Genomic DNA, 10,381 nt, shown 5'->3' on the forward strand with positions numbered 1-10,381 from the left:
AATAGAAGGAAGAAGAAGAAGAGTTGTTAACATCTCCCATCTCCCATCTATCCCCCAACCAAAAGAAACAACCCATACAATACACTACAAGACCCTCATCCCAAACTCCCCATTCCAAGCCAAGCCATGCCTATCATCCAACCCAAGGTATCTCCGCGCGCCAAACCCTTACCAATATCAATCAATACCAGCAGAATGAAAAAAAAGAAAGAACCCAGCCAACGCATATCCCGCCCAATCGATCGATGAGCGACTCCCCAAACGCCATTCCAGGATACAAATACACACATCAACCCACCATCACGCATCCGCCATAACGACATCATCGTCATCCTCCCCCTCCGCATCAATATCCCCATCCCCATCACCATCAACATCCCCCTCAGCATCGACGTCCATCTCCCCCTCCGCATCCACATCCGCATCATCATACTCAGCATCCACATCCCCATCGCCCTCCTCCTCAATCTCCTCATCAATCGGCACCGCCTTCCCCTTCCCCTTCCCATCAGGCCGATTCCTCGGACTCCCCATCGACGTAGTCGAGCTCCTCGTACTCCTCCGGCCACCATTAAGCTTAACAACCTTCCCGGGCCCATCCTCCTCCGCCTCGTCATTATTGAGATTAACCACGCTCTCACCAAGCCGGCTTCTCGTGCGGCGCAACGAGACGGTACCCGGCGTAGCGGGCGCCCTGCTGGGCGAGAAGCGCAGTTTAGGCACGGGGGCTGTGTGCATGGTTAGGTTTGTGTTGCGGGCGCGGTTGGGGGTGCTGGTGCGGCGGCGGGCGCCGAAGGGGCGGCCTGGGCGGCGCTTTGCTGCGGGTTGGCCGGGGATGGGCGGGAAGATCTCATAGCGTGTTGGGGGGATGGCGGGGTCTGTGGGCGGTGCGATTTGCGAGCCGGCTAGGGCGATGGTGGAGCCGTTTGCGAGGGGGGTGGCGGGGGCGGGGGAGCCGTTTATGGAGTCTTCTTGGGGGATGTCGGGTGTGGGCTCGGTGTCGTCTGCGAGGGCGGGCGTGGAGTTGTTTGTTGAGTTGTTGGCTTTTGCGGCTTCGGCTATTTGGACGCCTTCTTCTGGGGTTTGGGCTGGGATGTCTTCATCCTCGATGTCGTCGCGTTGTTGGACGGCGTGTAATGTTGGGCCGTCTTCATATTGACCCAGGCGACCCATGACGTACGGCGTCCAGACGAGACATTCAGCTTTGACTGTTGGGTTCCCCGCAGCGGTGCACTTCTCGATGTATTGCTTGAAGTAGTTCAAGTCGAGCCTCAGGGCGTATTTCTTCGTGACGGGGTCACGCACAAGAGCACGCAACCCTTCGAGAGCAGACACGATGTCGTCAGCTGTCATCCCCGTACGTTCTGATATAGCCGCAATGCTGATGGGTCCCTTCTGCTCGAGTAGTTCTTCACACAGCACAAGGCGCCAGTACTTCCTGTAACTCACAAGACCCATGTCACTGAGCGGCTTCTCCGGACTTCCTGTCTTCCTCTCGACGCGCGTTAAAAGGTATGAGAACTCGATCAAATACTGTCCATAACCCTTGCGCATGTGAATCGGGAGTACAAGGATACAGGAGACGTTATTGAGTGAACTCGGTCGTTTCTCTTTGGAGAAGTAACCGACGAAGTGACATCCATAATTATCATTCTCAGTCATAACGTAGAAGAGAAACGGTTCCACATCGTAATAGAGCGTCTTTGAACCTAGGAACAGCTTGGCGAGAAGACACAGGTTCTGGCAGTAGACAGGGTTCTTCCGGCCGTCGACTTCGAAGAATGAGTACTTGCCGTCGCGATAAATCTCGTCGCCTGGAGGGTGCTTGGCTGGGCATTTGAGCTACATCCTGGTCAGCTAACGTTCAAGACCTCTCCACACATGTGCTCACCTTGTGTCGCCACGCCACATAGTCAGAGTTCATGTACTTAAGACAGAACTCGCAAATGTATAGCACCCTGTTCTTGCTGTATTCCTCTGGATAAGGTGCAGCATGCCAGGTGTCGATCTCCCACCCACCGAAATTGACGCACTTGATCTTGCTCGCGGTCGTTGCTTGCTTGTTTAGCTTCGCAGGCTCCAGATTGGCGTACAGTGCAGCTTGTTTCTCTGTCCACTCCTCTTCGGCCTTCACACGGGCATCTTCGAATCGCTTCCTATCGGCTTGCGATGGGTAGGTTTTCGAGGTGTCAGCATCAGCTTCGGAGAGAATGCCACCGTAGGGCTTGCTTTTGCTTTCGTTTGCTTCTTTGTCTACGAATCCTGGGAACGGTGCAGCGTGTATTGGCTGGATGGAAGGGTAGTGAGTAACCTCTGGTGACTCCCTAGCAGCCTGTGCGGCTCGACGATTGCGTTCTCGGCGTTCCCTATCCCTTTCTCGTCGGCGCTCCTGACGCTCCTGTTCGATTGTAAGGGTTGGGGCTCTCTTTTTCGGTTTGGACGTGACGATTTTTTGAACTTTCTCGTTAGTGAGATGAAAGACAATTATCAAGCTTAGACCTTGAGATTCTTCAATCCAGACGAGTGGCCGTTTGTCATTCCTCTTAGGTATGGCGCGGCGTGCACGTGTCGATCGCACTTGGGATTCCTCGTCCGATCCACTGTGCTGCGCACCATCCTCGCTTTCATCATCATCTGCCGCTGCACCTCTTGCTGGCGCACGGGGCGAGGACGCAGCGATCGAAGGACCTGCTTCCGATTTGGACACTTCAGAGGGCCGCCGCTTCTTTCGTGTTTGCCTCGATGGGGGACGCAGCTCGTGTTCATGTGAAGATTTCCGTTTTCGCAGCGAGCGTGTTCCATCTGTTGGCTCATCAGGAAGGATTAGCTCATTGAAGATGGAATGGCCGCCTGGATCTACACCACCACGGTGCGAAGGAAGCAAGTCCCTAGCAAGCTTGGGCACGGATGAGAGCCTACGGCGAGTGAGTGACGCGAGTGATGCTGAAACAGAGGGTGCGCCTTCTTCTTCCTCTCCCTCTTCTTCGTCTTCCTCGTCGTCGTCATCTTCTTCTTCGGCTGCTTTTTCTGCTCCAGCTTCATCTTCGTGGAGGTCGTACTGTATGCAGGCCGTGCATCGCCAATGCGTTGCATCTACATTACACAGTCAGCATTAGCGGCTTGGCCAATTGTGGGAGAGGAGGGTATACCATCGTCGGGGCTAAGCGTGTTAGCGTCGCGGGCGCACTGCCGATGTGCTGCAGGGACAAGATGTCAGCCGGGATAAAAATTGTCAGGCATTTCGGTGGAATACAAACCATTATCTCCACACACTATGCAAGCGAGATACTCCTCGAACTCCGGACTTGGGTCGTGCTCCTCGTCCTGGTTGCAGTATCTGATGCACGATTAGAACCTGGGTGCTTTTGTTTTTGGTGTTGCTGGAGGTGACACGCACATGCAGACGTTGGGGTCGGTCCTAGCAACCTCAGCCTCCTCGCCATCTTCGCTCTCGGCCTGCCACTGGTTCTCCTCTTCAGACTCGGAGCTGCTGGCGTCGGTGTGCTCGCTGTCGCTGGTCTTGGCATCCGAGAAGGCGTCCTCGTCCTCGTTGTCGTCGGAGGATGCGCGTATCTTGACGGCGCCCACAGGCTCAGCCTCGTCGTCGTAGTCGTCGACCTCTTCGCCCTCGGCGTCCACGTCGTCGCCCTCCGCGTCGATGGTCGAGCCTTCCGCATCGAGGGTGTGGGTGGACGTGTCCGGGCCGTTGTCGTCGGCAGGCGTGTGCTCCTCGTCGACATCGTCCATGTCATAGTCGCCGTCTGCGTCTGCGTCGTCCAGGTTGGGGTCTGCTGTTTGGCCCATGAGCCTGCCGGGCTCCGCCATGGCGAAGGAGACGGCCGCGGCCAGCTTGGACGCAAAGTACGCCAGGGTCGCTGCCTCTATTGCATCGGTTGGGCGTGCGGCGGGCGGCGGGCGGGTCGGTGCTGGCGATGTTGTGTGGTAGCTGGGCGCGTCGTGGGGGGTGAAAGCGCGTCGCGTGTCGATGCAGTGAAGATGCGGCGTGGTATAGCGTCCGTCGTCCAAGCAGCGCCAGAAAGTGCAGTCAGAGCGCCGTAGTCGCGTTGGTCGTCGCCGGGGCAGGGGCGGACGTCTGCGACTGCCGCCAACGCGCTGTCGAGTGAATGTAGGCGGCCCGGGGCGCGATGTCGCCGACTTTTGCGATTCAAACGAACGAGTGAGACGGGGCGACACCGACGACAGACACGGCTCGTCGGCAGCGGGCGTGAGGATGGCGTTCCTGTTGCTTGAAGTGGTGACTTTGCGGACGTGGAGATGGCGCTAGGCCCGTCTGGATGAGGTGCTGGTGAGTGGTGCGCCTTCTCGCAGCGCACCTCACGTCCTCGCCCTAGAAGCACCCATTGAAACACCACCCACCGCACCACACCGCCTGCAGGCACTCTCGCAACCATGGGTGTCCCCTTCGAAGCGCTGCTGCCGTACGCGATTATGACGGGTGTATGCTGAGCCCCCGCATTGCCGGCCTGGGCTGCACTGGACGAGGCTAACGCGCCGCAGTTCTTCGCATTCAGCGCCATCTCTGTTGGAAAGCTCAGGGAGATGCAGAACGGAGGAAAGCCGGGCCGTCGGGGAGTTGACGCATGGGACAGGGTGAGTCGTGCTTGCATTGGGGGAAAGAGCTCTGCTAACAGCTTCACAGCAAAGTACGACACCTCCGCAATGACCTCATGCACATACTAAATGCGCGCAGTGATGGAACGCGACCGCCGACTGACTGGCTTCATGCGTGGACAGACAGACAAGTCAGAGGCGCCCGCAGGCTTCGAGCTCAACAACCCATGGAGGGTATGGATTGCCCACCGCCATGCAACGCCAATGCTAACAGGGTCCAGTGCGAGCAGCGATTCTTCTAAGCATAGACTGTGTCGACCAGACAGCGTGTTCATTAGCCAGTCAAACTCAATCAATGCTATTTCTTTGCGTCCGAGAGCCAAGACGGTCAAACCACTGCAACACGCCTACTCGATCTCCGAAGCCAACCCTCTAATCCCCTCCCTCTCTGCCTCCCCAAACCTGATCCCAAACCACTCCTCCAGCGCCTTCAATCTCTCATCCTCGCTCTCAAATCGTATCTCCTTTTCTTTCACCCCACCAACCCTCCGCTTGGCATCCCGATCCCCCAGAATCAGACTCCCCACCAACTCCCCCTCCCTCAAGATCTTCTTCTCGACAACAATCGTGCGCGTGAAAAACGTCTTAGGACTGGTACTCGTATGGTAATTCATCACCCCATAGTCGCCCGGCAGAAACTCCATCTCAGAGAAGCAGTACCTCATCACCAACTCGCTCTCCGCATCGCGGCGATACGAATATACCCACAGCCTCTGCTCTGCATCGGTAGTCCCCGGGATACCGCGCCACTGCAACTTCGCCGTCGCAGGACTGACCTGTTTCTCCAGCACGCCCTCTCCATCTCGCTGTAATCGCATAGGCACAACAGGCCCCTCAGCTCCAAACCCCACATCAACATGATACTTCTCGCCCCCAATCGTCACCAAATTCACCATATGACTCCAGCCCGTCCAATGCCCCGCGCTCCACACCCGCGCCCCCGCAGAATAAACGCTGAACCCTAGGGATCGTAGAAGCGTGCCGAAGAGGGCGTTGTTCTCCATGCAATACCCGCCTCGATTGTTGTTGTCGCCAACGACTTTTGCAAAGAGGGTGGACGGTTGCAGGGAGATTTGGCGGTGGGGGGAGTAGTGCAGGGTGAGGTTTTCAAAGGGGACTTGGGAGAGGTGGTGGGTTTGGAGGAGAGTGAGGTAGCACAGGGCTTCTTGCGGGGAGAGGTGTTGGATCGAGTCGTGGTGGTGGGCAGACGGGATTTTCAGGTGCGTGAGGTATTGGGAGATCTGTGAGGGCGAGTATGTTGGCTGGAGAGGGGGTGAGGAGGCCATTGTGCGTGTTGGTCGCTGTAGAGATGCGATAGTACTGTGTAGAGGTGGTGGGAGTTGAGATTATCGAACACAGGCGCACATTGATGTCATTGTCATACATAGCGGATACGGCTATGCAGATGCGGGTGCGTGCCGTCTTGGCATCATCACTTGTTCATTTTATGGACACTTTTAGGTGGGGATACTTGGACTTTGCAAATTTCTGTAGAGAAAGCGATCTGGCTCCCCATCAGATAGTACGTGTGGACGAGGAGTGTCGGCATTAGGGCGGAGGTTAGACCGCGACTGGGATTGGGAGAGTCCAGGCTCAACGTCCAATGGCGGGCGAGACCCCTGACAGATGCCATGCGCGCGTCTTGAACATTCAGCCTCCTTCCCCTGCCTTAACACCGACGAGCCCTAGCCGTCCAGCTGCCATGCCTCGTTCGCCGTGAGCCACCATTTCACGGTCGCACTCCATTGCCCGGGCTCTGTTCGTCTACACCCCCGTTGCGCTTTCCCTCCGAACCGAACCCTCACCGCGCCGCTCGCTGAAGCCGGCCATGACGAGCAATGGCTTGCGCACACAGTTCCCCTCCGCAGGGGAAATGCTCAGTCCACGCCTGCCCTACGACTACTCGCCCACCTCAAACTATGGCAGCGCTGCGTCGCCGAGCTTCTTCCCCATGGCCTACCAGATATCGCCGCGCTTTGGCGCCAGTGCCTTTATCCCCCCGACCGACGTCTTTGGAGACGGCCGCAGGGATACGGTTCGGGAAAATGGCGGCTACACACCACGCGACGGGAGGAAACGGGCCTCAGGCGCGCAGGACACGGACCCGGTCGCGATGCATCTGCTAGTCGAAACGGCAATAGGGGACAGCCAGTACTTTGACATTCTGACCGTCGAAGACCTGGATGCGCTGAAGCAGGAGCAGAAGGCGCTCGATGCGCGGTTGGGCACCGCGAGGAGGAAGCTGGAGTCGGAGACCAAGATACGCGACGCCACACGCTCGCTCACGAGACTGGCCTCGAAGAAGGAGAACGGGCACCAGCGGGGGAATGACAGCAAGAGCAGTATTGGAAGCAATGCGGTGCGGGAATACGACGAGAAGTCGCTCGAGGGCCTCGAGGCGAGCAACAAGAAGGTCGAGGAGCACATCCGCGAGCTCCTAGAAATCGAGTCTCGCATGCGCATGATCGACATGCAGTTGCTGATGCACACGGCTGCTGTGCTGCAGCTCACACACAAGGGCCCAAAGACACGCAAGAGGGAGTCGGGTGTGTCGAATGGGGGGATCCAGAGACCAGACAGCCCTGCGAGCTTGAATACCTACGAAGTCGGGCGTGTTGGTGGCGCCCTGGGCGATGACATGTTTGACGAGAGGAGCTTCTACAGATCACCAGAGAACCTCGACAGCCTTATGAACGCCCTCCAGAAGGGCACACATCACCGGTCGCAATCGGTTGATCGCCAGGACGAAGCTTTGAGCGCCATGGGCAAACGACTGGACGAATTGAACGAACGCCTAAGAGAGGTGATTGTTGAGGCAAACCCAGAACGAAACGAGGAATACATGCTCCCGCCACAAGCAGCTGGGATTCTCGATGCTTCGTCTATCGACCGCCAATTCGACTTTCTCGAGCAGGGCCTTCAAGACCTTAGCGCTGAGCATGTAAATATGCGCGAAAAAGCCGGGAGTTCCTCGAGCGATGTCGATGACCGCCTAGGACGCATCAACAACCAATTGCACACCATACTTAGCAAATCCATGCCACAGGACGACCACAACGCTTTGCCTCCGCCTCCTGACGCAGGCAATGACACGGCCGAACAGATGAGCTACATGGAAGAGTCACTCTACAATCTCGAGCAAATACAGTACTCCCTGAATGACCAGATCGATGAGCTACGATCGAAGCCTACCATCGATGACCTAGACGCTGACAAAGCAGAGAAATACGAAACCACTATCATGGGCCTCTGGCAGATCATCTTGGCAGGTGAAGAGGAGGCTCGGGAGAAGAAACGCGAGCGTCGCCGTCTACTTGCCGAGGATCCCGAGGCAAACGAGGAGCTATCGCCTGACGAGGACAACGGCAATGAGGAGTACTCGCTTCCTGCATTCTCGTCCAAGGTTCAATGGCTGTTCCGCCGCGCTTCCAGCTTGAAAGACAAGCAATCCATCTTGTTGCGCCAGATCAAGCAGCAGCGCGAACTCAACAGCAAATCAGACGCACAGAAGGAGGCGGAGTTCTCACGACTCAACGAGCAAGTGCTTAGCGCGAGGTCCGCAAAGATGTCCATGGAAGATGAGCTCGAGCGCGCTATGAGCCAACTCGAACAGTTCGACGACCACAAGTTACAGACTGATTCGCAGGCTCTACGCGAGACGCAGGAGCGCAACGCAGGGCTTGAGGCTCAGACTATCAACATGCAGGAACGCCTTGCGGCCGCTGAGACCGAGCTTAAGGAAGCCAGGGAGCGCGCAATCGCCTACGAGAACCAACTCAAGGACGTGCAGCAAAGCGCCGTTGATTACCAGAGCCAGGCCCAAGACGCCGAAAAGCGCAGCGCCGCCTACGAGAAGGAGCTCAAAGACAACCAAGAGCTATCCAGCGCCTCCAACGTCTCAGCCCGCGAGCACGAAGAGCGCAGCACCGGCTACGAAGCGCAAATCCGCGACGCGCAGGAACGCGCTCTCAGCCTCGAAACCAAGCTCAGAGAAGTGCAAGAAAGCTCAGACGACGCACGCATCGAAGCCGCAACAATCCAAGCCGAGCTCACCGACTCCGCCGCCAAAATCAACCACATGACCGCCGCGCTCACAGCCGTGACCGCCGAAAAACAAGCCGCAGAAGCCCGCTCCCTCGAAACGACAAACGCGCTAAACACAAAGGAAGAAGAATTCCGCGACCTCGAGGGCGAAATCGTCCGCCTCACCACGGAACTCACCTTCGCCAAAGCAGAGCTCGACGGCGCGTACGGAAGCCGCTCCCAGCGCGCCGCCGAATCCGCCGCAAACCCCGCAATCAAGAAGGAAATCGACGAGCTGCGCGATAAAAACCAATCCCTGCTCTACGAAATCGAGGCCCTGCGGAAAGTCCAAGACGCAGCCTCGACCTCCGAGGCTGAGGCCCGCCAGTCGGAGCGCAGCCTCAAGGCTGAACTGTCCGGTATGGCGACAGAGTACGAAGCTATCACGCGTGATGCGATACAGAACGAGCGCGATCGCGACGTGCTGGAAGCGCAGATCGATGCGCTGCGCGACGATAAGGAGGCGTTGGAGCGCGAGCTCAGCGATGAGAAGGTCAAGTGGTTGGGGATTCGGAGTCCGGGTGTGCCGCCGCAGCAGGGGAATCTGGAGCTGGGTGCGACTAGTATTCGTATGCTGAGGGAGGATTTCAGACGTATGATGCGTGAGCGTACGGCGGAGGGGTTGAAGGCGTTGCGGGTGAGTTCTGTTCTTTTATGTGGCGTTGTGGGATGGCGGATGGAGTACTGACGATACACAGGTCGAGCAGGAGGAACGACGGAAACTGGAGGGTTTGGTGCGCCAGCTGCGTAAGGAGGCGAATCCGCAGTCGGCGCATAGGTTTAATAGGTCGGTTGCTTCGGCGGTGACGACGCCGGCGGCGGTGTGATCTTCTTACGCACGCTTTACTGGCATGTAATTTCTTGGGTTTAGGGCACGGTGCTGTCACCTTTTGTGTCCTTCTCCCCCTCCCGTTTTTTACGTCGACTTATACCCCCCTTTACCTCCCTTACCTACACACTTATTCTTCACGCTGAGCATGGCGCTTTACATCGCTTTACATCGCTTTACGCTACGTGGCATTAGCATAGCGTATCAGCATCATATCAGCATCATACACCGGCGTTTTTTGGAGTGGCACTGCGTCCACGCATTCTTTGGGAGGAAAATAGACTATCACGTTCTGAGGAGAGGACGAGTATTGTAATGTTGTATTTAGAGGAATGACTGAGCTGAGGGGATGTGATGGATTGGGATGAGATAGGATATGTATAGATGGTTCGTATCTGGTTGTCTGTCTGTGTGTGTATGTATCTATGGATGGATGGATGGATGGATAGATGTTGTATGCGATAATAGACTATGCATGAGTAATTATCTATTTCTGTTCGTATTTGGCTTGGCAGACGGGGGGGAGTTGGGTGAGGTGAAGTGAAGTCTTCTACGCACCACTGGCTTTTTGCTTCTGTACTTCAGAATTGAACTTCGAATTCTGTGGGGACGTGACGCTTCGATATATCGTGTTCATCCCTCCTTCCTCATACACGACCCTCAAAACTTGAGATCCGGTTCTTCACTCCAGACGCAAAGATTCAAGACCTAGAATCGCGAGCTTAATCTTCATCTTCCCCTTCCCCTTCCCCTTCCTTTCCAACTAGATCACATCCCGCTCCACATTTCTCTCCCCTCCTCTCCTTTTCTGGCTTCTCGAATGCGTGTATATGCGTT

General features: G+C 56.6%; 4 protein-coding genes across 4 annotated transcripts; 2 read left to right on the forward strand and 2 right to left on the reverse strand.

Moving 5' to 3' along the window:
- Positions 1-99: 99 nt before the first annotated feature.
- On the reverse strand, positions 100-4,253 carry P153DRAFT_422321 (uncharacterized protein). Its single transcript, XM_033672360.1, has 5 exons — positions 3,398-4,253; positions 3,258-3,337; positions 3,150-3,197; positions 1,892-3,093; positions 100-1,842 (listed from the first exon to the last, which is right to left on the reverse strand). The coding sequence occupies exons 1-5, from the start codon at positions 3,823-3,825 to the stop codon at positions 301-303; spliced, it is 3,300 nt and encodes a 1,099-aa protein (XP_033524794.1). The 5' UTR covers positions 3,826-4,253; the 3' UTR covers positions 100-300.
- Positions 4,064-5,192, forward strand: P153DRAFT_366000 (uncharacterized protein). Its single transcript, XM_033667950.1, has 4 exons — positions 4,064-4,458; positions 4,519-4,615; positions 4,712-4,806; positions 4,854-5,192. The coding sequence occupies exons 1-4, from the start codon at positions 4,411-4,413 to the stop codon at positions 4,872-4,874; spliced, it is 261 nt and encodes an 86-aa protein (XP_033524795.1). The 5' UTR covers positions 4,064-4,410; the 3' UTR covers positions 4,875-5,192.
- P153DRAFT_338171 (arylamine N-acetyltransferase 1) lies at positions 4,980-6,097 on the reverse strand (the record flags this gene model as incomplete). Its single annotated transcript, XM_033665773.1, has 1 exon — positions 4,980-6,097. The coding sequence occupies exon 1, from the start codon at positions 5,916-5,918 to the stop codon at positions 4,980-4,982; it is 939 nt and encodes a 312-aa protein (XP_033524796.1). The 5' UTR covers positions 5,919-6,097.
- A 212-nt stretch (positions 6,098-6,309) lies between these two features.
- P153DRAFT_366001 (involucrin repeat protein-like protein) lies at positions 6,310-10,005 on the forward strand. Its single transcript, XM_033667951.1, has 2 exons — positions 6,310-9,352; positions 9,414-10,005. Exons 1-2 carry the CDS (start codon positions 6,461-6,463, stop codon positions 9,540-9,542), a joined length of 3,021 nt encoding a protein of 1,006 aa, XP_033524797.1. The 5' UTR covers positions 6,310-6,460; the 3' UTR covers positions 9,543-10,005.
- The last annotated feature ends 376 nt before the right edge of the window (positions 10,006-10,381 follow it).

Source organism: Dothidotthia symphoricarpi (assembly GCF_010015815.1).
Source record: "Dothidotthia symphoricarpi CBS 119687 unplaced genomic scaffold P153scaffold_8, whole genome shotgun sequence".
NCBI lineage: Eukaryota > Fungi > Ascomycota > Dothideomycetes > Pleosporales > Dothidotthiaceae > Dothidotthia > Dothidotthia symphoricarpi.